Source organism: Tachyglossus aculeatus, chromosome 14 (genome assembly GCF_015852505.1).
Source record: "Tachyglossus aculeatus isolate mTacAcu1 chromosome 14, mTacAcu1.pri, whole genome shotgun sequence".
Classification (NCBI taxonomy): Eukaryota; Metazoa; Chordata; class Mammalia; order Monotremata; family Tachyglossidae; genus Tachyglossus; species Tachyglossus aculeatus.
The window spans coordinates 49,320,689-49,346,355 of record NC_052079.1 but is presented as its reverse complement, the minus strand read 5'-3'; the positions used below and the strand labels follow the sequence as shown (position 1 = coordinate 49,346,355).

At 50.8% G+C, this 25,667-nt stretch overlaps 2 protein-coding genes and 1 non-coding gene across 4 annotated transcripts; 2 read left to right on the top strand and 1 right to left on the bottom strand.

The window, feature by feature from the left end:
• The first annotated feature begins 4,318 nt into the window (after positions 1-4,318).
• LOC119937120 (arf-GAP with dual PH domain-containing protein 1-like) lies at positions 4,319-17,020 on the top strand. Its single transcript, XM_038756755.1, has 11 exons — positions 4,319-4,409; positions 11,333-11,463; positions 12,328-12,419; positions 12,527-12,609; positions 13,314-13,426; positions 13,660-13,806; positions 13,923-14,006; positions 14,129-14,191; positions 15,553-15,624; positions 16,071-16,305; positions 16,963-17,020. Exons 1-11 carry the CDS (start codon positions 4,319-4,321, stop codon positions 16,989-16,991), a joined length of 1,140 nt encoding a protein of 379 aa, XP_038612683.1. The 3' UTR covers positions 16,992-17,020.
• Positions 12,813-12,886, top strand: TRNAT-AGU. Its single transcript has one exon. It is a non-coding gene; the product is annotated as a tRNA-Thr (tRNA).
• Positions 17,021-20,804: 3,784 nt separating the features above from the next.
• LGALS1 (galectin 1) lies at positions 20,805-25,449 on the bottom strand. 2 transcript variants are annotated; one of them, XM_038756583.1, is made up of 4 exons: positions 25,345-25,449; positions 23,522-23,604; positions 21,223-21,394; positions 20,805-21,010 (listed from the first exon to the last, which is right to left on the bottom strand). In XM_038756583.1, exons 1-4 carry the CDS (start codon positions 25,351-25,353, stop codon positions 20,864-20,866), a joined length of 411 nt encoding a protein of 136 aa, XP_038612511.1. In that variant the 5' UTR covers positions 25,354-25,449; the 3' UTR covers positions 20,805-20,863. The 2 variants fall into 2 exon arrangements, with proteins under 2 accessions (XP_038612511.1, XP_038612512.1); XM_038756584.1 differs by having other exon boundaries at positions 23,522-23,601; positions 25,345-25,415.
• Positions 25,450-25,667: the final 218 nt, after the last annotated feature.

Below are 25,667 nucleotides of genomic sequence, written 5' to 3'. Positions count from 1 at the left end.
TCCCCCCATTGGTCCCCGTCTCCCGAGGCCCCGCCCACTCTCCCCCCATTGGTCCCCGTCTCCCGAGGCCCCGCCCATTCCGCCTTATGGTACTTGTTCATTCATTCATTCATTCATTCATTCAATCGTATTTATTGAGCGCTTACTGTGTGCAGAGCACTGGACTAAGCGCTTGGGAAGTACAAGTTGGCAACATATAGAGACGGTCCCTACCCAACAGCGGGCTTACAGTCTAGAAGGGGGAGACGGACAACAAAACAAACCATATTAACAAAATAAAATAAATAGAATAAATATGTACAAGTAAAATCAATAAATAGAGCAATAAATATGTACAAACATATATTCATTCATTCATATTTATTAAGCGCTTACTGTGTGCAGAGCACTGGACTAAGCGCTTGGGAAATGCAAGTTGGCAACATATAGAGACGGTCCCTACCCAACAGCGGGCTCACAGTCTAGAAGGGGGAGACAGACGACAAAGCAAAACATGTTAACAAAATAAAATAAATAGAATAAATATGTACAAGTAAAATAAATGGAGTAATAAATATGTACAAACATATATACATGTATATAGGTTACCTCATCTGTAAAATGGGGATGAAGACTGTTCTAAGCGCTGGGGGGGATACAAGGTAATCAAGTTGTCCCACGTGGGGCTCACAGTTTTAATCCCCATTTTACAGATGAGGTAACTGAGGCTCAGAGAAGTTAAGTGACTTGCCCAAGGTCACACAGCAGACATGTGGCGGAGCGGAATTCAAACCCATGACCTCTGACTCCAAAGCCCATGCTCTTTCCACTGAGCCACGCTAATGCCTAAACTCCTGCCTTTCCCCTCTAATATCCTAATAGAGATAATAATAATAATTATTATAATTGTGGTATTTGTTAAGTGCTTACTATGTGCCAGGCACTGTACCTTGTTCTCGCCTGTCTCGCCATCGACCCCCAGCCCAAGTCATCCCCCGGGCCTGGAATGTCCTCCCTCTGCCCATCCGCCAAGCTAGCTCTCTTCCTCCCTTCAAGGCCCTACTGAGAGCTCACCTCCTCCAGGAGGCCTTCCCACACTGAGCCCCTTCCTTCCTCTCCCCCTCGTTCCCCCTCCATCCCCCCCATCTTACCTCCTTCCCTTCCCCACAGCACCTGTATATATGTATATATGTTTGTACATATTTATTACTCTATTTATTTTACTTGTACATATCTATTCTATTTATTTCATTTTGTTAGTATGTTTGGTTTTGTTCTCTGTCTCCCCCTTTTAGACTGTGAGCCCACTGTTGGGTAGGGACTGTCTCTAGATGTTGCCAACTTGTACTTCCCAAGCGCTTTGTACAGTGCTCTGCACACAGTAAGCGCTCAATAAATACGATTGATGATGATGATGATAAGCACAGCAGTAGATGCAAGGTAATTGGGTTGGACCCAGTCCCTGTCCCACATCGGGCTCACAGTCTTAATCCCTATTTTTCAGATGAGGTAACTGAGGCAGAGAAGTAAAGTGATTTTCCCAAGGTCACACAGCAGAAACATCCTTCTGACTCCCAAGCCAGTCTCCTATTTGCTAGGCAACGCTGCTTGTCAGAGAGGGAAGGGAAGGGAAGAGGGAGGAAAGAAATAAAGGCCTCCCCTAGGTCGTTTCTGAATCGTGGCCAAGGGACTTTTTTAGAACAACCCACTTCCTCACTGATTCCTATTAATTAATTCATTCAATCGCATTTATTGAGCGCTTACTGTGTGCAGAGCACTGGACTAAGCGCTTGGGAAGTACAGATCGATGGGGAACCACATCCCTGGCTCTGTTGAGGGTGTCTCGATCAATCAGTTGGTAGTGGCCATTGTAGAGCACTGTACTAAGTGCTTAGAAGAGTACTTAGAATTGGTAGACACATTGGTAGATGAGAAGCAGCGTGGCTCAGTGGAAAGAGCCCGGGCTTGGGAGTCAGTGGTCATGGGTTCAAATCCCAGCTCTGCCAATTGTCAGCTGTGTGACTTTGGGCAAGTCACTTCACTTCTCTGTGCCTCAGTTACCTCATCTGTAAAATGGGGATGAAGACTGTGAGCCCCCCGTGGGACAAACTGATCACCTTGTAACCTTCCCAGCGCTTTGAACAGTGCTTTGCACATAGTAAGCACTTAATAAATGTCATTATTATTATTTTATTATTCCCTGCTCACAAGGAGCTTTCAGTCTAGAGGGGGAGACAAGCATGAAAATAAATTACCAATATGTACATATGTGCTGAGGGAGGGGTGAATGAAGGGTACCAATTCTGAATGAAGGGTACAATTCCCCTTCTAGACTGTGAGCCAACTGTTGGGTAGGAACTGTCTCTATATGTTGCCAACTTGTACTTCCGAAGCGCTTAGTACAGTGCTCTGAACACAGTAAGTGCTCAATAAATACGATTGCTTGATTGATTGATTGATTACAAATCCAAGGGTGACACAGCAGGGAGAGGGAATGGGGGAAATCAGGACTTTGCTGGGAAAGGCCTCTTGAAGGTGAGGGGTTTGAAGGTGGGGAGGGTGGAAGTCTGTCTGAGATAAAGGGGGAGGGAATTCCGGGGCAGAGGCAGAAAGTGGGCTAGGGGGTCAGTCATTCATTCATTCAATCGTATTTATTGAGCGCTTATAATGTTCAGAGCACTGTACTAAGCGCTTGGAAAGTACAATTCAGCAACAGAGACAATCCCTACCCAACAATGGGCTCACAGTCTAGAAGGGGGGAGACAGACATCAAAACAAGTGAACAGGCATCAATATAGAGAAGCAGCGTGGCTCAGTGGGAAGAACCCGGGCTTTGGAGTCAGAGGCCATGGGTTCAAATCCCAGCTCCGCCAATTGTCAGCTGGGTGACTTTGGGCAAGTCACTTAACTTCTCTGTGCCTCAGTTACCTCATCTGGAAAACGGGGATTAAAACTGTGAGCCCCCCGGGGGACAACCTGATCACCTTGTGACCTCCCCAGCGCTTAGAATAGTGCTTTGCACATAGTAAGTACTTAACAAATACCATTATTATTATTATTATTAATATAAATAAATAGAATTGTATACACATCATTAACATGATAAATAGAACCATATAATCATAATATATTATAATAATTATATAATATATTATCATCAATTTATTATTATTGCTTTATAATAATATAATAATAAACATAATGCTTATCTACAATTATTGATTACTATCTTAATTATATATTATTTATTATATAATTATGTATTATAATATATAATACATAATATATTATGTGTATAATATATAATATAATAAATATACTATATATATGCACACAAGTGCTGTGGGGTGGGAAGTGGGGTAGAGCCGAGAGAGGGAGTAGGGATAATGGGGAGGGGAGGAGGAGCAGAGGAAAAGAGGGGGAGATAAATGAGATCAAGGTACAATGAGTAGGCTGGTGTTAGAGAGGTGAAATGAGTATGCTGGGTTCGTAGTAGGAAATCAGGAGGTAAGGTAGGAGATGGAAAGGTGATGGAACTCATCTTTGAGGCCAGGACACCTCTACTCCGGCCTGGACCCCATCCTGCCCTTCTGCTCCTAATAATAATAATAATAATAATGGCATTTATTAAGCACTTACTATGTGCAAGGCACTGTTCTAAGCACTGGGGAGGTTACAAGGTGATCGGGTTGTCCCATGGGGAGCTTACAGTCTCAATCCCCATTTTCCAGATGAGGTAACAGAGGCCCAGAGAAGTGAAGTGCCTTGCCCAAAGTCACCCAGCTGACAATTGGCGGAGCTGGGATTTGAACCCATGACCTCTGCCTCCAAAGCCCGGGCTCTTTCCATTGAGTCATGCTGCTTCTCCTACCGTTCCCCTCTGGCCCCAGTTTTTGCTGGGGCCTTTGAGCTGCGGGACTGGGTGTCCCCAGCCTCTGACCCTTTGTCCCAAGGGAGGGGCGATGCGGACAAACCGGTTCTGGATCTGATCTGATTTCTGTGCTTCCTTCCTTCCCTACCCGGAACCGCTGCGGCCTCCTTGTCCTTCTTCTCCTCTTTCTTGTCCATCTTCTCTTCTTTCTCGTCCTTCTTCTCCTCCTCCTCCTCCTCCGGTCTCTCTCCCTCAACACCTAGGACTCTGCTGCCTTTGCCCCCTCCCTCCTTCTCCATCTTCCCAACTCACTGGTCTTTCAACCCTTCTCTTTCTCTTCGGTCCGGCCCGGTGGCACCTGTGTTGCCAACTTGTACTTCCCAAGCGCTTAGTACAGTGCTCTGCACACAGTAAGCGCTCAATAAATACGATTGATTGATTGATTGATCCTACCGGCTACCAGAGCTCATGGCCGGGGATTCCGACGGGACCACGCGGGACCTGTGGGCGGTGAGACACAGGCCCGGGAATGATGTCTGTGCCGACTGCGGAGAGCCAGGTGAGCGGGGATGGACGGGCTGCAGCTGGGAAGGCGGTCGTGGGGCCAGGAGTCCTTATTTCCGCAGGGATTATGCTTCCTGAAGAGCAGACAAACGAGGTGTTGAACATCTGGATGGGAGAAATGCTTTTTGAACCTCCCCTTCCAGGAAGCCTTCCCATTCATTCATTCATTCAATCGTATTTATTCGTGATAGCATTTATTAAGCGCTTACTGTGTGCGAAGCACTGTTCTAAGCGCTGGGGAGGTTAACAAGGTGATCAGCTTGTCCCACGGGAGGGCTCACAGTCTTCATCCCCATTTTACAGATAAGGTAACTGAGGCCCAGAGAAGTGAAGTGACTTGCCCAAAGTCACACAGCTGACGAGTGGTGGAGCCGGGATTTGAACCCATGACCTCTGACTCCAAAGCCCGGGCTCTTTCCACTGAGCCAGCGCTGCTTTATTGAGCGCTTACTGTGTGCAGAGCACTGTACTAAGCGCTTGGGAAGTTGGAAACATCTAGAGACGGTCCCTACCCAACGGTGGGCTCACAGTCTAGAAGGGGGAGACAGACGACAAAACAAAACATATTAACAAATTAAAATAGAATAAATATGTACAAATAAGATAGAGTAATAAAAACGTACAATCATATACATATATACAGGTGGTGTGGGGAGGGGAAGGAGGTAAGGTGGGGGGGATGGGGAGGTGGAGGAGGGGGAGAGGAAGGACGGGGCTCAGTCTGGGAAGGCCTCCTGGAGGGGGTGAGCTCTCAGGAGGCTCAGCGGAAAGAGCACGGGCTTTGGAGTCGGGGGTCACGGGTTCAAATTCCGGCTCTGCCGATTGTCAGCTGTGTGACCTCGGGCAAGTCACTTCACCTCTCTGGGTCTCAGTTACCTCATCTGTAAAATGAGGTAGAATTCCCAGATGACCTCCAACTTGGTTCCAGGCCACTCTAAGCTCTCCGGCGGCCAACAGTTAGCACTGGCGCGGAGCTCTGGGAACCGTCGTTTCCTGTACATGTCACTGCTGTTCGGGCCCCTGTGAGTCAGTCATCTGCTGTGGGTTCTGCCACTTTCTTTGTCTGAGTCGCCCGAAACTTGCACTGGAGACGTGACTTGTTCTTCGTTTGGCGTTGCCCAAGGCACTCAGTGAGCACTCGATCAGAGCAGACGGGACATCCTCAGGCAGGGCAGGAGCCCAGTTTCCAAAAAGGCCAGCCTGACCCTTCTCTGCAGAAACTTAGGCCTCAAGCCCCTCTGCCCACTGGTAATCTCCTGGTTAGAGCTTCCATTGTTTCTCCCTGACCTTGCCACAGGGCTGGGGACTGAGGAAGTTGCTTACGGCCTTCACCAGGGGTTGTCTGAGTCACAGCTGAGGGACGGGGGGGAAGGGGCATAGGCATTCCCCTTTTTAATCAATCAATCGTATTTATTGAGCGCTTACTATGTGCAGAGCACTGTACTAAGTGCTTGGGAAGTACAGATTGGCAACATCTAGAGACAGTCCCTACCCAACAGTGGGCTCACAGTCTAAAAGGGGGAGACAGAGAACAAAACCAAACATACTAACAAAATAAAATAAATAGAATAGATATGTACAAGTAAAATAAATAAAGAAATAGAGTAATAAATATGTACAAACATATATACGTATATAGAGGTGCTGTGGGGAAGGGAAGACTTTTAGACTGTGAGCCCACTGTTGGGTAGGGACTGTCTCTATATGTTGCCAACTTGTACTTCCCAAGTGCTTAGTACAGTGCTCTGCACACAGTAAGCGCTCAATAAATACGATTGATTGATTGATAGGCTGCCCCCTCTCTATCTCCTTGGGGCTCCTAAGAGCTTGGAGCCCGACTTCAGCCTGAAGTGGGGCCATGCCATAGCCTAGAAGAAGTGTTGGCACTTTTGAATGGGGGCAAGATCCCAAGGCACCCACAGAATGAACACATACCCAGTACAGGGTCTATCCACTTATTATTAGAGAAGCAGTGTAGCTCACTGGAAAAAGCCCGGGCTTGGGATCCAGAGGTCGTGGGTTCTAATCCCGTCTCCGCCACCTGTCAGCTGTGTGACTTTGAGCATCTCACAACTTCTCTGGGCCTCAGTTACCTCATCTGTAAAATGGGGATTAAGACTATGAGCCCCACGAGGGACAACCTGATCACCTTGTATCGCCCCAAGCGCTTAGAATAGTGCTTTGCGCATAGTACGTGCTTAACAAATGCCATCATCATTATTATTAATAATAATTATAATTAATATAATAGTAAGAAGAATGCTATTTGTTAAGCACGTACTATGTGCCAAGCACTGTACTAAGTGCTGGGGTAGATACAAGCTAATCAGGTTAGGTAGAGCCCCTATCCCACACAGGGCCCACAGTCTAATAGGAGAGAAAACAGGGATTGAATCCCCATTTTGCGGAGGAGGGAAGCACAGAGAAGTTAAGTGACTTGTCCAAAGTCGCACAGCTGACAGGTGGCGGAGCCGGGATTAGAACCCGGGTCATCATCATCATCATCAATCGTATTTATTGAGCGCTTACTATGTGCAGAGCACTGTACTAAGGTCATCTGACTCATAAGCCCGTACTTTTTTCCGGAGGCCACATTGCTTCTTCGGCATCTCCAGGACCTGCACGTGTCCCCGGTCCCACCAAGTGCCCTCACCATGCCTTTTTTTAAAAAAATGATATTTGCTAAGCGCTTACTGGGTCAAACACTCTTCTAAGTGCTGGGGTAGATATAAGTTAATTGGTTGGACACAGTTCCTGCCCCTCATGGGGCCCAGAGTCTAAGTAGGAGGGAGGACGGGAGAATCGATTTGCCCAAGGTCACACGCAGGCAATTGGCAGAGCCAGGATTAGAAGCTAAGTCCTCTGACTCCCAGGGCCCGTGGTCTTTCCTCAAGACTAACTGTTTATCATCATCATCATCATCAATCGTATTTATTGAGCGCTTACTGTGTGCAGAGCACTGTACTAAGCGCTTGGGAAGTACAAATTGGCAACATATAGAGACAGTCCCTACCCAACAGTGGGCTCACAGTCTAAAAGGGGGAGACAGAGAACAAAACCAAACATACTAACAAAATAAAATAGATAGAATAGATATGTACAAATATAATAAATAAATAAATAAATAAATAGAGTAATAAATATGTACAAACATCTATACATATATACAGGTGCTGTGGGGAAGGGAAGGAGGTAAGATGGGGGGGATGGAGAGGGGGACGAGGGGGAGAGGAAGGACTGGATGGCCACTCTGTTATACCTCTAAGGGGTCTGGAGCTGGTCAAGTCCCAAAGCCCAGCTCCACCCTCCAAAGTCGATCAGACGCTCCAGGGATGATAATAATAATAATAATAACAATGATGGCATTTATTAAATGCTTACTATGTGCAAAGCACTGTTCTAAGCGCTGGGGAGGTTGCAACGTGATCAGGTTGTCCCACAGGGGGCTCCCTTAGAGAAGCAGCGTGGCTCAGTGGAAAAAGCACAGGCTTTGAAGTCAGAGGTCATGGGTTCAAATCCCAGCTCCACCACTTGTCAACTGTGTGACTTTGGGCAAGTCACTTAACTTCTCTGGGCCTCAGTTCCCTCATCTGTAAAATGGGGATGAAGACTGTGAGCCCCATGTGGGACAACCTGATCACCTTGTAAATTCCCCAGCGCTTAGAACAGTGCTCTGCACATAGTAAGCGCTTAATAAATGCCATTATTATTATTATTAATCCCCATTTTACAGATGAGGTAACTAAGGCCCAGAGAAGTGAAGTGACTCACCCAAAGGCACCCACCTGACAATTGGCGGAGCAGGGATTTGAACCTATGACCTCTGACTCCAAAGCCCGGGCTCCTTCCACTGAGCCACGCTGCTTCTCATGGGATCATCATCATCATCATCAGTCGTATTTATTGAGCGCTGACTGTGTGCAGAGCACTGGACTAAGCGCTTGGGAAGTACAAGTTGGCAACATATAGCGACAGTCCCTACCCAATAGCGGGCTCACAGTCTAAAAGGGGGAGACGGAGAACAAAACCAAACATACTAACGAAATAAAATAAATAGAATAGATATGTACAAGTAAAATAAACAAATAAATAGAGTAATAAATATGTACAAACATATATACAGGGATCACAGCGGCCCTGGGTATCCAACAGAGTGGTCCCTCAGGCCTCACTGTCCACCCTTCCTCAGCCCCCGAGTGTGGGTTGGAGGGCTTTTCTGCCCTTCTGTTCCTCTGGAAGATGGGGTGGTGGTCCTAGGGGAGGAGGGGAGACCCCCACCACCCCAGCTCTTTCCCCTGCCGGAGGTGGGATGGTGAAGAGTGAGAGAGGAGAGCCCAGAGTTGGGAGCTGACCTGTGCTCAGAGTTCTTCAGAGCCCGAGCTTTGGAGTCAGAGGTCATGGGTTCAAATCCCGGCTCCTCCACTTGTCAGCTGTGTGACTTTGGGCAAGTCACTTCACTTCTCTGCGCCTCAGTTCCCTCATTTATAAAATGGGGATGAAGACTGTGAGCCCCCCGTGGGACAACCTGATCACCTTGTAACCTCCTCAGTGCTTAGAACAGTGCTTTGCACATAGTAAGCGCTTAATAAATGTCATCATTATTTTATATGTTTGTACATATTTATTACTCTATTTATTTTACTTGTACGTATCTATTCTATTTATTTTATTTTGTTAAATACGTTTGGTTTTGTTCTCTGTCTCCCCCTTCTAGACTGTGAGCCCACTGTTGGATAGGGACTGTATATGTTGCCAACTTGTACTTCCCAAGCACTTAGTCCAGTGCTCTGCACACAGTAAGCGCTCAATAAATACGATTGATTGATTGAATGATTGATTATCTTTGCTGTGGCCAAGAGGGGAGGGTGGGAGTGGAGGTGTGAGGGAAAGGCAGCAGCTGAGCTCGTGGCTGGAAGCTCAGAAAACATCTACTCTAGTCTTACTCGGAGCCCCTATTGCTCAGAAGAAAGTGTTTTAAAATGTCCCCCACCTTGGGGTTGTTGGGGGCGAGGGGTGGGAGCATAAATCAGGAGTGGAGTCTGTGAGCCCCATGTGGGGCAGGGATTACGTCCTACCTGAGTCTCTTATATAATAATGATGGTATTCGTTAAGCACTTACTTTGTGTCAGGCACTGTTCTAAGCGCTGGGACAACTTGTACTTCCCAAGCGCTTAGTACAGTGCTCTGCACACAGTAAGCGCTCAATAAATACGATTGATTGATTGATGGGATAGATATACAATCACCAGGATGGACACAGCCCCTGCATAGGGCTCACAGTCTTAATCCACATTTTACAGATGGGGTAACTGAGGCACAGGGAAGTTAAGTGAGTTGCCCAGGGTCGCACAGCAGACAAGTGGCAGAGCCGGGATTATTATTATTATTATAGTATTATTATAATAATAATTGCGGTATTTGTTAAGTGCTTACTGTGTGTCAGGCACTGTACTAAGCGCTGGGGTGGATACAAGCAAATCGGGTTGGGCGCAGTCCCTGTCCCACATGGGGCTCACAGGTTCAATCCCCATTTTACAGATGAGAGAGCTGAGGCACAGAGAAGTGAAGTGACTTGCCTAAGGTCACACAGCAGACAAGTGGTGGAGCCGGGATTAGAACCCATGACCTTTTGACTCCAAGGCCCACGCTCTATCCATCATCAATCGTATTTGTTGAGCGCTTACTATGTGCAGAGCACTGTACTAAGCACTTGGGAAGTACAAATTGGCAACATATAGAGACAGTCCCTACCCAACAGTGGGCTCACAGTCTAGTGAGCCATCGTTTGAACCCAGGTCCTGCTGATTCCCACGCCCGTCCTCTTAACCACTAGGGCATGTTATATCTACCCCAGTGCTTAGTACAGTGCTTTGCACATAGTAAGCGCTTAACAAATGCCACGATTATTAGAGTCTAACCATAGTTCCAGGGGTCCTTAGGCCTGGTCCTGTCCTTAGAAGGGCCTGGAGAGCTGAATAATAATAACGACAATGATAATAATAACAATAATAATGATATTATTTGCAAAGCGCTTACAATGTGTCAGGCACTGTACTTAGCGCTGGGGTGATTACAAGCAAATCGAGTTGGACACAGTCCCTGTCTCATATGGGGCTCACACTCTCAACCCCCATTTTACAGATGAGATAACTGAGGAACGGTTTATTACTCTATTTATTTATTTATTTTACTTGTACATATTTATTCTATTTATTTATTTTATTTTGTTAATATGTTTTGTTTTGTTCTGTGTCTCCCCCTTCTAGACTGTGAGCCCGCTGTTGGGTAGGGACCATCTCTATATTTTGCCAACTTGTACTTCCCAAGCACTTAGTCCAGTGCTCTGCACGCAGTAAGCGCTCAATAAATACGATTGAATGAATGAATGAAAGGAACAGAAAGCTAGACTGTGAGCCCACTCTTCTAGACTGTGAGCCAACTCTTCTAGACTGTGAGCCTACTGTTGGGTAGGGACTGTCTCTATATGTTGCCAACTTGTACTTCCCAAGCGCTTAGTCCAGTGCTCTGCACACAGTAAGCGCTCAATAAATACGATTGAATGAATGAATGAAAGGAACAAAAAGCTAGACTGTGAGCCCACTCTTCTAGACTGTGAACCCACTGTTGGGTAGGGACCGTCTCTATATGTTGCCAACTTGTACTTCCCAAGCGCTTAGTACAGTGCTCTGCACACTGTAAGCACTCAATAAATACGATTGATTGATTGATTGATTGAATGAGAGGTGGGGGCAGGGGGAGGAGCCAACCTCAGGGCTGTCCTCTAGACTGTAAGTTTGTTGTGGGCAAAGAACGGGTCTGCTAATTCCGTCATACTGTACCCTCTCAAGTGCTTATTACAGCGCTCTGCACATAATAAACACTCAATAAATACCGTTGATTGATCGATTGTCCACTTAGATCCCGAGTGGGCTTCCTACACGCTGGGCGTCTTCATCTGCCTGAAATGCTCCGGCATCCATCGCAACTTGCCCGAACTCAGCCGAGTCAAGTCCCTGAAGATGGGGTACTGGGAGGAGGTGCAGGTGCAGGTGAGCGGCCCGTGCTCTCTGGGGGTGGGGGGAGGATAGGGTACAGGAGAAAATGGGGAGACGGGGGGACCAGTGAGAGCTGGGCTTGGGTCGGAAGTGGAGTCAGGAGCCCGGAGCTGGGATGGACTATCCCTGAGGGCTACGGGGCCAGCTGGGTTGGGCTACCCCAGAGGGAGCTTATTTTCCCAGATGGATCTGGAGGGGAAGCCCTGTTTTCCCCTGACATCAGGCAGGGACCACAAGGCCCTGGAAGTCCCATCCTCCAAAGTCATAGACTCCTCCTGGAGGCTCTGCCCCACGGCCTTGGAGAGCTGAGAGAGAGCCTTTGGCCTCTGAAGTTCAGCACTCTGAACTTTCTACCTTCAGGGTGTGATTTCAGGCCACAGATAATAATAATAATAATAATAATGGCATTTATTAAGCGCTTACTATGTGCAAAGCACTGTTGCCAACCCACTCCTCCTCCCAGTCCTCTGATCCCCAGCTTCTCTTCCCCTTCCCCTCCTCCCCCTCCTCATTCTGATGGTATCGACACCTGTCTCCTTGGTTTGTTTTGTTGTCTGTCTCCCCCTTCTAGACTGTGAGCCCGTCGTTGGGTAGGGGCCGTCTCTGTATGTTGTACTTCCCTAGCGCTTAGTCCAGTGCTCTGCACACAGCGAGCGCTCAATAAATACGGTTGAATGAATCCTCAGTGCACAGGAACCCCTGATCCAAGATGTGGGCCACCCAGTCCCGTGGCTGTCCCCTGGTTTTGATCCCGTGAAGCCTTGGTTCCTGGCCAGAGGGGTGGTGGGGAGGGCTGAGGCTCATCGGAAAGGCGGGAGGCCCCGCAGGGTGGGCCTGAGTGGACCACTGGTCTTGCAGTTCTTGGCTCAGCACGGCAACCTGGTGGCCAGAGGCACGTACGAGGCCCTTGTCCCCGTCTACTACTACCAGCCCAACCAGGCCGACTGCCAGTAAGAGCCCTTCCTTCCTCCGGGGGCTTGGGAGGACGAGGAGAGGATGGTGGGTTCTGGGGGCACCTGTCGCTCTGGCTCTGAGCCCCCTGGCTGCTCCCCACTAGGGTCCTGAGGGAGCAGTGGATCAGGGCCAAGTATGAGCGCAAAGAGTTCTCGTCTCCAGAGCAGAAGTTGCCGTATTCCAACGGTGAGGAGGGGCCGGGGACTCAGGGGTGGCCTTTGGGGAGGGGGCGGCACCCTGGGTCCGACAGCGTTCCCAGGCTGGGCCTTCTGGGAGAGGGGTGGTGGTCAGAAGAGCAAGGATGGGTTGTCCATAGTCTCCCTCTAGACTGTAAGCTCGCTGTGGGCAGGGAATGTGTCCGTTTACTGTTACATTGTAATAATAATGTTGGCTCCGTGGCTTAGATGGTTAAAGCACCTGTCTAGTAAACAGGAGGTCCTGGGTTCGAATCCCAGCGGGGCCTATTCTTCTCTTGACCTTTTTCAGGAGGATATTTGTGTGTTTGGTATTGCTCATTCAGTATTTCTCTTTTAGACTGTGAGCCCGCTGTTGGGTAGGGACTGTCTCCATATGTTGCCAACTTGTACTTCCCAAGCGCTTAGTACAGTGCTCTGCACCCAGTAAGCGCTCAATAAATACGATTGATGATAATAATAATGGCATTTATTAAGCACTTACTATGTGCAAAGCACTGTTCTAAGCGCTGGAGAGGTAACAAGGTGATCAGGTTGTCCCACGTGGGGCTCACGGTCTTAATCCCCATTTTACAGTGTACTCTCCCAAGCGCTTAGTACAGTGCTCTGCACACAGAAAGCGCTCAATAAATATGACTGACTGAATGAATGGGGTGTCACTGAAAACCCCTGGATGGGAATCTTTGGGTCTTGCAGGGCAGCGGGAGGGAACCCTGTGGAAACGGGGCCGGGACCAGGCCCAGTATCATCCCTGCCGCTTCCTGCTGTCCGAGAGGGACAGCTGCCTCAAGTACTTCTCCAAGCAGGATGTGAGTTGGGGTTCCCAGCCCGCACTTGGTCCCCTTGGCTTGAGAGAGACTCCCACCCCAGCCCCTGAACCCCATCCACCATCCTCCCCGCTATCCCCTGGCGCCAGCATGTGGCCCTCTGCCCTGTCTTCCCCTGGACCCGGCAGAATCCCGGTCCTCGGGGGGGAATCCTTGGGAAAGCCACCCATCCCATGCCTGGAGGCTCTGCCATGCCAAGATCTGCCCGTGTCTAGTCCAGGGAGCCCAAGATGTCCATCCAGGTGGACAGGATCAACGCCAACTTCCAGCCAGAGAAGACAGGCCATGCCCACGGCCTGCAGCTCACCTTCGTGCAGGACAATCGTACGCGCAACCTCTTCGTCTACCACCCCGACGGCAAGGTGTGGCCGGCCGGGCCCAGGGGAGAAGAAGTGAGGCCGGGCGAGTGGGGGGCTTGAGATTAGACAGGGGAGAGGGGGTGCCTGGTCCCGTCAAGGTTGGGTCTGGCTCTCTGCAGGAGATCGTCGACTGGTTTAATAGCATCCGCTTCGTCCAGCTCCACTACCTGAAAGTGGCCTTCCCCAAGGCCCGTGACGATGAGGTAATGCCTGTCCCTGCCTGCGAGATCCCGCCCCCCAACCTGGAGACCCCCTCTTTCCATCAGACGGGAGAGCAAACACTGTGCAGCGCTTCCCCTTCCCTCCCCTTCTGTTTCTCCTGCAGCTCCGAGACCGACTCACCTGCCGCTTTCTGAAGGAGGGCTACATGGAGAAGACGGGGCCCGGGGTACGTCGGGACCCCCACATCCTGCTGCCTTTCCACCCCCCCACACCCAGAGGCTGCGAGTTCAGGGAGCCCAGGAAGAAGAGAACCCAGGATATGAGGACCGTGGAAATAACCCCTGACTCACTCACCCGGCACGATTAACAGTGGGCCAGGACAGAAGGCTGATTTAACATTCCCTTGGCCTGCCAGGTTGCCGCCCAGGGTGTGCAGATTTGCCTGGCAAGAAATTGGGAAAGAAGAGAGAGGAAGGGGCTGACACCAGAAACACAGGCTTGGGAGTCAGAAGACCTGAGTTCTAATCCCAGTTCTGGCCCTTGCCTGCTGTGTGACCTTGGGCAAGTCACTTCTCTGGGCCTCAGTTTCCTCATCTGTAAAATGGAGCGGTGTGGCTCAGTGGAAAGAGCACCGGCTTTGGAGTCAGAGGTCACGGGTTCAAATCCCCACTCCGCCAAGTGTCAGCTCAGTGACTTTGGGCAAGTCAGTTTTACCTCATCTGTAAAATGAGGATTAAGACTGTGAGCCCACCATGGGACAACCTGATCGCCTTGTAACCTCCCCAGCGCTTAGAACAGGGCTTTGCACATAGTAAGCGCTTAATAAATGCCATCATCATCATTATTATTATTAAGGCCCCTGCTCTCCCTTCTCCTGAGATTGTGAGTTCCATGTGAGACAAAAATTGTGTCTGATCTTCATTCATTCATTCAATCGTATTTATTAAGCACTAGCTGTGTACAGAGCATTCATTCATTCATTCAATCGTATTTATTGAGCACTTCCTGTGTGCAGAGCACTGTACTAAGCGCTTGGGAAGTACAAGTTGGCAACATATAGAGACGGTCCCTACCCAACAGTGGGTTCACAGTCTAGAAGGGGGAGACATTATACTAAGCACTTGGGAAAGAACAAGACAACAATATATCTTGCATCTACCTCAGTACTTACTACTGTGCTTGGCACATAGCACTCAAATACTGTAGTAATAGTAACTATTATTATTATGTCAACTGGCTCCATTCTTGGAGTCCACTACAGTATGTGGTATGGTCTTCTACCTGCTCTTTGACTTATCCACCTGGGGAAATACCAGACCACAAACTAGGCCGCCCAGAGCTCTCCCGGCTAAGCCCCGTACAAACTCACCTGGACGGCAAAGTCTTGCAGCGGGCAGGGGCAACCCCTCAGTGGCATGTGGGCTCACGTGGAGCTCTGCCCTTCGGAAGTGAAGTCAAGTCTGGTTCAGGCTGGCATCACTAGGACAGCTGAATCCAGGAGGGTGGACATCTGAAAGCCTGAAACTGTGGGGTACGCTCTTTTCGGCCACCTGGTCCTTCAAACCAGATCTTCCCTTCCTTCCCCAGCCCCGGGACGCCTTCAAGAGACGCTGGTTCACCCTGGATCGCCGCAGACTCATGTACTTCAAGGACCCCCTGGTAAGCTTGACAACTATCAGGAGGGGGAAGGGGGTAACTTGGGAGACCCCATTTCCCCCATGCCCTCATCTCCTGGCACCGGGGGACAATGAAAGACTCAGCCTCTCACCCACCACCTCCAATCATCATTGAATTAATAATACGAATAATAATTCTGGAATTTTTTATGCCCTTATTATGTACCAAATACAGGGGGAGGAATAAAAGAATGAGTTTGGAGACAGTCCCTGTCGGTCACAATCTAAGGGGGAGGGAATCAAGGTCATATAATAGGCCAAGGGCGGAGCTGGGATTAGGACCCAGGCCCTCCGACTCCCAGGCTTGGGCACCCCAGCCCTGGGCAGGGAAGGGGGTAATTGGCTCGTGGTGCCCTTGGGTGGCCCCCAGTGCCACACACCAGCCTCCCTTGCCCATCTTGGCCCTGATCCATCCCTGCATTGCTGCAGGATGCCTTTGCCAAGGGTGAAGCATTTGTAGGCAACCGGGAGCACGGCTACGATGTCAGGCGGGGCCTGCCCCCGGGGGCCCAGCAGGGGCACGGGGCCTGGCAGCACGGCCTCACCCTGGTCACCCCGGACCGCCACTACCTCTTTGCCTGTGAGACGGAAAGCGAGCAGAACGACTGGTTTTCCACCTTCTCCAGGGTCATCGAAAAGCCCATGACGCCACAGGATCGTGCCAGTGAGTGCCCACCCTCATTTTCCCCAAACCCCAGGCCTGCATTCCCTGGAAGCTCACAGGGGTCAGAACCTGGGCCCTAGGGTCCCACCCCCATCATAGGGAGAATAGGTCCAGCCCCCGGGGTGAATCAGTCCAACCTATTTATTAAGTGCTTACTGTATGCGGAGCACTATGTACTAAGCGCTTGGGAGAGTCCAGTAAATCAGAGTTGGTAGACATTTTCCCAGTCCAGAGGGGGAGACGGACATTAAAATAAATTATGGATATGTGCAGAATTGTTGTAGGGAGACCAGGTGGGCGTGTGGGAGAAAGAGGTGGGGGCTGAGATTGCAAGAGGGTCAGGGGAAGGGGGAGCGCAGGTGAAATTGCTTGACCAGGCCGTCTGGTGGGCAAAGTCAGGGAGAGCTTCCTGGAGGAGGTGACCCTGAACAGGGATTGGAAGGATTCCGGAGAGGCAGAGGAGATTGGTTGCTGGGGTCTGTTCTGGTGCAGAGAACAACCTGGGCAAAGACAGTGGCAGGAAAAGTGAGCCCATATTTTGACTCTTTGGGTGCCTCTGTCTCCCTCTACACAGTCCCCCTCCCATTTATCTTTCCCTCCCCTTAGACCTTTCTTTCGCTCCCTCACCACTCTTTCTCTTATGTCTCCCTACTCCAGTGGAAGCTCATTTCCTGTGTGGGCCTTAGGACGGGCTGAAGTTGCTCCTCTCTTCCCCGCTGGTGGCAGAAAGGAGGAGCCGACCCCAACCTCCTCTGCCGGCAGAGCACTGGGCCTAGGGAAGCAGATGTTCCCGTGTCAGTTTTCCTTTCTGGGAAATGGGAAGGAAAAATTAGCCTTTGTCAGGAGTGTCCTGCCAAAGACTGAGAGAAGCCTCAGTCCAAAGAGCAGTTATCTCTGTGCCCATGACCCCAATCCTAGATATATCCCTCCTCATCCTCCTGCTAAAAGGGGAGGGGTTGGATCAGCTCACCCAGTTCCCCTTCTCCCTTTGTGCCCCCCTGTGTCCCATGGATTAGAGTTTGGGGTGGGGAAAGCCAGGTGGGAGGAGCAGAGAGGGGAGCCCCAGACTGACTTACCAGAACCGGGGGGGCGGGGGGTAAAGGGGGGTAGACATCTAACATATAGCCCCTGTGGTGAGGCGGGGGAGGAGATGGGCCCTGAGATGAGAACAGAAACGGGCAACAGTGGTCAATGCCCCCGACGTGGGAGTGCTTGCTCTAGAAGTGGACCCCCTCCACCAAGGCCACGGCCCCCCAAAACCTGGCCGCCTTCAGCCCCCATCTTGCCTGGAGAGTGGCAGAACATGGGCTCTCACTGCCATCTGCCCTTTGTGTCCTGGGCCTGATCGGTGACCACGAGTCCTCGGCATGGTGGAGGTGGGGAGAGTCCAGCTCCCTGAGGAAGCCGCTCTGCATTCTCTCTTTGTTCCCTGGGACCCCATGGCCCTGCCTGACTCTCCTGGGCACCAAACTGGACTGTTTCTCACCCCTGTCTGGGAGGTCTCAGGCCTGGGTGAGCCACATACTTCTGACTTCACCCACCTGCCCACTCTGTTTTATTTTGTGGTTACCTCATTGATAAAATGGGGATTGACTGTTAGTCCCATGTGGGACTGGGACTGTGTCCAACCTGATTAGCTTGCAGCAACCCCAGTGCTTGAAACGGTGCTTGACACATAGTAAGCACTTAAATATCATTATTATTACATGCTTACTTATGTGGCAGGCGTATTATAGAGAAGCAGCGTGGCTCAATGGAAAGAGCCCGGGCTTTGGAGTCAGAGGTCAGGGGTTCAAATCCCAGCTCCGCCAACTGTCAGCTGTGTGACTTTGGGCAAGTCACTTAACTTCTCTGGGCCTCAGTTACCTCATCTGTAAAATGGGGGTGAAGACTGTGAGCCCCCAGTGGGACAACCCGATCACCTTGTAGCCTCCCCAGCGCTTAGAACAGTGCTTTGCACATAGTAAGCGCTGAACAAATACCATCATTATTATTATTATTATTATTACTAAGCACTGGGGTAGCTACAAGCTAATCAGGTTGGACACAGTCCCTGTCCCACACGGGACTCACCATTTTACTCTGCCCACCTGCCGCTAGTTAAAACTGGAGTGTCAGCCACTGGAGCAAGGGCCTGTGGGCCCTGGGAGGAAGCCCATCTGGCAGGCAACCACCCACTCTCCCCCATCCCACCTGCATTGGAGCTTTGTGCAACCTAAAGGGGCAAGTAAGGTAATAAATGGCTGCTCAGACTATTTTGGGACTTGCTGCTTTCTCTCTGTGGCGCCGGGTAGCTCGAGTCCCATAGAGGGCCTGGGAATGTTGCAAGAATCTGCCCAGTGTCCCTCCCAACTCCACCAGGTTTGGCGGGGAAGAGGGGAGTGCTAGGACCCCTCTCTTCTTGCCCCCACCCCTCTGGGTTGAAAGAGGAGAAAGCATAGCTTCTTTGGGGGTCAGCACAGCTGAACTGAGGAGGGGACAGCCCCTGGGTAACAATGATGGCATTTATTAAGCACTTACTATGTGCGCAAAGCACTGTTTTAAGCGCTGGGGAGGTTCCAAGGTGATCAGGTTGTCCCACGGGGGGCTCACAGTCTTAATCCCCATTTTATGAGGGAACAGGCACGGAGAAGTTAAGTGACTTGCCCAAAGTCACACAGCCGACGGTTGGCGGAGCTGGAATTTGAACCCATGACCTCTGACTCCAAAGCCCGGGCTCTATCCACTGAACCACACTGCTTCTCTGGGTAGGGATAGGGCAGCCCTGGGTTCTCTACTGCAGAGCCCCAAGGCCAGGTGAGGGTTCTCCAGTTAAATCTAGCCCACTCCCTGCCCGGGCTAGCTCTAGTCCCAGTTCAGTGGCCAGGGCAGAAAAAAGGAGATGGGTGAGGGTCTCTTCTGGGGGAGGTGGGTCTGGGACAGCTGGGGCTCATCAGAGGCAGAGGGGTGGGGCACCTACTTGATTCCTCCTTTGGGACCAGCTGGTTGTACCCTCTTCAGGGCAAGGCACCTAAATATGTGGCTAGCTGGTACTCCATTAGGGCAATCAGCACCAAGCGGCTGCTCCCCCAGAGAGTGGGGAGGTGAGGGAGAAGGGGACATAACTTCTTGGTCCCTTTAGTACTCCACTTGGTTTCAGGGCTGATCACCTCAGTGTGGGAAGTTCTTCCTTGTGTCTAGCCCCATTCAATAACACCACCTTCCCTTTTGTTTGGTCCCTCTGAATAGGGAAGAATTTGACCAGACTCTCCTCCTCAGAAACCTTTAATGCTTTGAAGATAGCTTTGAGAAGCAGCATGGCTCAGTAGAAAGAGCACGGGCTTTGGAGTCAGAATCAAATTCCTGCTCCGCCAATTGTCAGCTGTGTGACTTTGGGCAAGTCAATTCTATGTGCCTCAGTTATCTCATCTGTAAAATGGGGATTAGGATTGTGAGCCCCCTGTGGGTCAACCTGATCACCTTGTAACCTCCCCAGATCTTAGAACAGTGCTTTGCACATAGTAAGTGCTTAATAAATGCCGTCATTATTATTATTGCCATTCTCACTTCCCAACTTTCTCTGCTCCAGCCCAGACCATCCCATCCCCTTCCAATTTTCCATCCTTTTTGGGTACTCATCTGGGACGGTCTATAAAACAGAGTAGGCTATGGGTATTGTTCAATCGCACCTTCCTCTTTTAGGGGTTGTGGGAATGATGCCCCTGCTCCACCTCCCCACAGCCGAAATCCAAGGCTGGAGGGAGTTGGGAAAGGGAGTTCAAGTTGGGTCTGCCAGTGAAAACTGCCCTTGTACTGAAGAAGGAGGGGCCCCAGCCTGAGTAGGGGAGCGGTCATTTGGGGATGGGATGAGTAAGCGTGGCTCGGTGGAAAGAGCCAAGGCTTTGGAGTCAGAGGTCATGGGTTCAAATCCCAGCTCTGCCAATTGTCAGCTGGGTGAGTTTGGGCAAGTCACTTAAGTTCTCTGGGCCTCAGTTCCCTCATCTGTAAAATGGGGATTAAAACTGTGAGCCTCAAATGGGACAACCTGATCACCTTGTATCCTCCCCAGTGCTTAGAACAGTGCTTTGCACATAGTAAGCGCTTACCAAATGCCATCATTAAGGGAATTGAAGAAGGGAGAAAGAAGAAAGTTCAGGACATGCCATCATGGGGAGGGCAGTAGTGACTATTAATTGACTTCTAGACTGTGAGCCCGTTGTTGCGTAGGGGCCGTCTCTATATGTTGCCAACTTGTACTTCCCAAGCGCTTAGTACAGTGCTCTGCACACAGTAAGCGCTCAATAAATACGATTGAATGAATGGAGCCACATGGGGCCAGGGGAGAAGGTGAACGATAAAGCTAGAGAGCAAGTGTGAATTCTCCCCCTTTGGACCTGGCCCAAGTGAGCAAGGGGGTGGAGGTGGGTCTCCTTTCTGTGGAGCTGCAGGGCCGGCGGGGAAGTGGGCTACAGTTGCTGCCCTCCCCCTCCCATCTCCACACCCGCAAAGAGGCCAGGAGATTTAAGAAACTGCTTTGGTATTTATTTGGGCCTCTGGGAAGGCAAGAAGGGCAGCTGGGTCACTCGAAGGTCACGCACTTGACCTTGAAGTCCCCCTCGGCGGCAAGGTAATTGATGGCATCCAGGTTCAGCCGGTTGGGGAACTTGAACTCCTGCCCATCTGGGAGCTTCACCGTCAGCTCCGTCTGGTCGAAGGAGATGCAGACCTGGGGGAAGGAGGGAGGGGTGAGATGGAAGGCTTTGCTGTGCCAACTTACTGTGCCCTGCAGTGTTCCCAGGGCCTGGCTACTTCTCAGCATCGCCTCTCCCAGCCCCATCAACCGCTTCACCCCAATTCTCTTTCCCCACCCCATTCTCCTGGGTTTTCCCTACCTTTCCCACCTCCCCAGTTCTCCTCCCGCCCCCCCACCCCACTCACCTCGGCCGGGTTCCCGGGCAGGAAGGGGAAAGCCACCTCCCGCTGTTCCTTGCCCCACACGCCCTCATCCTTGGAGTTGCACACGATGGTATTCACATCGCCATGGATGTCAAAGCGAGGGTTGAAATGCAGGCACAAGTTGGCACCGTCCTTGCCCAGGTTCAGCACAAAGCTAGGAGGAGACCCCCACCCCCGGCGGGTAAATAACTAAATAACGATGGCATTTATTAAGCACTTACTAGGTGCAAAGCACTGTTCTAAGCGCTGGGGAGGTTACAAGGTGATCAGGTTGTCCCACAGTTTTAATCCCCATTTTACAGATGAGGTCACTGAGGCCCAGAGAAGTTAAGTGACTTGCTCAAAGTCACACAGCTGACAATTGGTGGAACAGGGATTTGAACCCATGACCTCTGACTCCAAAGCCCAGGCTCTTTCCATTGAGCCACGCTGCTTCGGATGTCAAGCCACCAGTAGCAGCCCAATCTTCCGCCTCATCGGATCCGGTCCGCCGACAGCTTTCTGCAAGAGCAGGGGAACCCAAAGGGAAGATGTACTTCCCCGGCTGGCTTCTCCCAGAGCATCCCTCCTCCCGGGCTGGATTGTTCCATGGGGGTCGTTGGTGGATTCGAGGTGGATTCCCCCTTTTCCTCTCCTCCTCCTCCCAGTAGCCCCCCCTGCCCTACCCCCCCCCCCCCACAGCACTTGTGTATATTTGTACATATTTATTATTTATATATTATTATTATATTTAAATAATAATCTCAGCAGGGACTGAGATAATATATTATCTGAAATATATTATTTATTATATTTATTTATTTTATTGATGATGTGTATAGAGCTATAATTCTATTTATTCTGATGGTGTTGACACCTACTTTATTTGTTGTCTCTGTCTCCCCCTTCTAGACTGTGAGCCCGTTGTTAGGTAGGGACCGTCTCTATATGTTGCCGATTTGTACTTCCCATGTGCTTAGTCCAGTGCTCTGCACACAGTAATCGCTCTATAAATACGATTGAATGAATGAAATTCAAGAGGGGAAGAGCTAGGTGGAACTACTGCATCGTGGCAGCAGGGTGTGTGTATATGTGAAGCATATACACGAGAAGCAGCGTGGCTCAGTGGAAAGAGTAAGGGCTTTGGAGTCGGAGGTCAATCAATCAATCGTATTTATTGAGCGCTTACTGTGTGCAGAGCACTGTACTAAGCGCTTGGGAAGTACAAGCTGGCAACATATAGAGACAGTCCCTACCCAACAGTGGGCTCACAGTCTAGAAGTCATGGGTTCAAATCCTGGCTCCGCCACTTGTCAGCTGTGTGATTTGGGGCAAGTCACTTCACTTCTCTGTGTCTCAGTTTCCTCATCTGTAAAATGGGGATTAAGAATGTGAACCTCACGAGGGACAGCCTGATCACCTTGTATCCTCTCCAGCGCTTAGAATGGTGCTTTGCACATAGTAAGCGCTTAACAAATGCCATTATTATATGTGCCTGCAGACCCCCACCCCCCAATTCTAAGGGCAAGCAGGATGCAGAGATGGAGACTGCAGTGTCCCCTTTCACTTCCCGGCTCCGCCACTTGTCAGCTGTGTGACTTTGGGCAAGTCACTTCACTTCTCTGTGTCTCAGTTCCCTCATCTGTAAAATGGGGATTAAGACTGTGAGCCTCACGAGGGACAACCTGATCACCTTGTATCCTCCCCTGCGCTTAGAACAGTGCTTTGCACATAGTAAGTGCTTAACAAATGCTATTATTATTATTATTATTATATGTGCCTGCAGACCCCCACCACCCCCCCCATTCTAAGGGCAAGCAGGATGCAGAGATGGAGACTGCAGTGTCCCCTTTCGCCGGGCTTTTGACAGGCAGCTCCAGTGCCCGCTTGGAAAGATGGGGACAGGCCACATGCCTCACCCATCCAGGCCCCCGTGGGTGATGCCGGCCGGAGGCTCCGCTTCTCCTTCCCAGTAGGCCCGGATCCAACCCCTGGAAGGATCTCTGCCCCACCCCATGAGATTGGCATGAGGCGTGTGAGGAAGAGCGGAGAGCAAGGGGTGAGGGGAAGGATGCTGCTGCAGCAGCTGGGTCTGTTTAGCCTCTTGGCAGTGGGAAGAGACTGGGGGAAGGGAGAAGTCTGGCCTGCAGCCTGCCAGCATGCATCAGGAAGTGACTCACTCCGAAAAGTGCTGCTTCTGGGTTAACCCCTGCCAGGCCAGGGATGCGCAGCGGTTCCGGCCGGGCCACACCCTGGCTGCGGCAAGGGAGCTTCTCCCCTCGTGGCCCTCAGTTCCACTCACCTCTTGGCTCCTGGGGCAACGTCCCCCTTGACTCTGACGCATTCTCCGGCTTTGAGGTTCAGGTTAGTGGCGACCAGTCCCTGCTGAGATTAAGCATCGAAAAAAGTCAGACGTGGCCCTGGACGGAGGGCTGGGGGAAGGAAGGAGCGTCCAAGCCCAGGGGCCTGCGGAAGAAAGCCGGGGTGAACCAAAAAAGATGATAGGCACCCCCAGCAGGGAGCTGAAGAAAACATGCTCACTCACTCCCTTGCAGAGCTGAAGGAAGCCACGGTTTGTGAGAACAGAGCTTAGGGGGCTTCAGCAGAGAGTGGATGCCGTGGGGTTTTTTTTGCGTATGCGTGTGTGTTGGTGGGGGGCAGGGGGTGCTCACTGGCTCCTTTGTGGACCCCCTTGCCCCAAACAATGGAGACCTTGATTCCTCCAGGAGGAGAGCTGCTGAGAAGGGGAGGGGAAGGGAGAGTCGGCCCCCGCTGCTGTGTCATTCATTCATTCACTCAATCATATTTATTGAGCGCTTATTGTGTGCAGAGCACTGCACTAAGCGCTTGGGAAGTACAAGTTGGCAACGCATAGAGACGGTCCCTACCCAACAGTGGGCTCACAGTCTAGTGTCCTGTCGAAGCATTTCTCCCCATGAGCCTCTGTTCTCCCACACCGCCATTCTCATGCCCACTTCAATGACCTCCCCCTTTAGACTGTGAGCCCACTGTTGGGTAGGGACTGTCTCTGTATGTTGCCAATTTGTACTTCCCAAGCGCTTAGTACAGTGCTCTGCACACAGTACGCGCTCAATAAATACGATTGGTGACGATGACCTGTGCCAACTCCCCCGGAAATATGGTCCGGGGGCTGTCGGTGTCATGACCACCACCCAGGCACCCCCATGCTTCTTGGGGTGCTGTTGGGCCTTCCTTCCTCATTCCAGAAACTTGAATTTGAGTTCTCTTTTCCGAAATGAAAGTTCTCTCCCGTCATCCCAATGAGAAGACAGTCTCCAGTCTACCCGCTCCCACTCCCTGAACAAGTTTGACCCTGCCCACGTCCAGCTGGTCAAGAATCCACCTGGCAGTGCACCTAATCAATTGCAGGGGGCAGGAAATTTCTACCCACCCACCCAACCACACCCACGTCTCTCCATCTTCCCGCCAACTGCAGTCCCGGCCACACCCCTCTGCCTGTGGGGGATTTTTGGATTTGGAGATGCTCAACATTCTTACGACTTGCGATGACTTTTTCCTTTCCTGGGGCACGGACAGCGGCCAGCAAGATAGAGGGAAGTGGGAAGCAGGGGAGGGAATAGGGAAGGAGAAAGCTGAAATGAAGCCAAGAGCTCCTATCAGGCACCCTGGGGTGGGAACTCTGCCTTTTTTTTAAAATGGTATCAGTTAAACGCTTATTATGTGCCACTCATTGTACTAAGCGCTGGAGTAGATACAAGCTAATCAGATTGGACACAGCCCAAGTCCCACATGGGGCTCGCCGTCTTAATCCCATTTTACAGATGAGGTATCTGAGGCACAGAGGAGTTCACTCAATCATTTATTGAACGCTTACTGTGTGCAGAGCACTGTACCAAGCGCTTGGGAAGTACAAGTTGGCAACATATAGAGACGGTCCCTGCCCAACAGCGGGCTCACAGTCTAGAAGGAGTTAAGCCACACAGCAGGCAAAGTCAGGATCAGAACCCAGGTCCGTCCTGTATCCACTGGGCAATACTTCTGGGCTCTCTGTAGTCCCAACCCCCTTAGAAGACCCTGAGAGAGCCCCCCCCACCACTTTGCCAAGCCCAACCCCACCAACTGTGACGTCCCCCCAGGACTCACACAAGCCATGGCACAGCTGCTGCTACTTCTGGGGAGAGTGTGCTGCTGAAGACAACTCTTCCTCTCTGCCCAACCCAGGAATGGAGGCGGGGGCGGTTCTTCCCCCTTTAAATAGGCGAATGACACCCCCCCCCCGACTCCGCACTTTCAGCCAATCTGGAGACACAGGGTGGGGAGCGGGCCCAGAGCAGTTTTGAAGCTTGCCCTTTGCGGGGGATGCAGCCAATCGGGAGGTTGATCTCTACATTTGGGCCCTGCCTCCTGGGAACTCAAAACCCATCCTCAGCCCCCTCCCTCAGTGGAGCCAAAGGAAAAAATAGTTT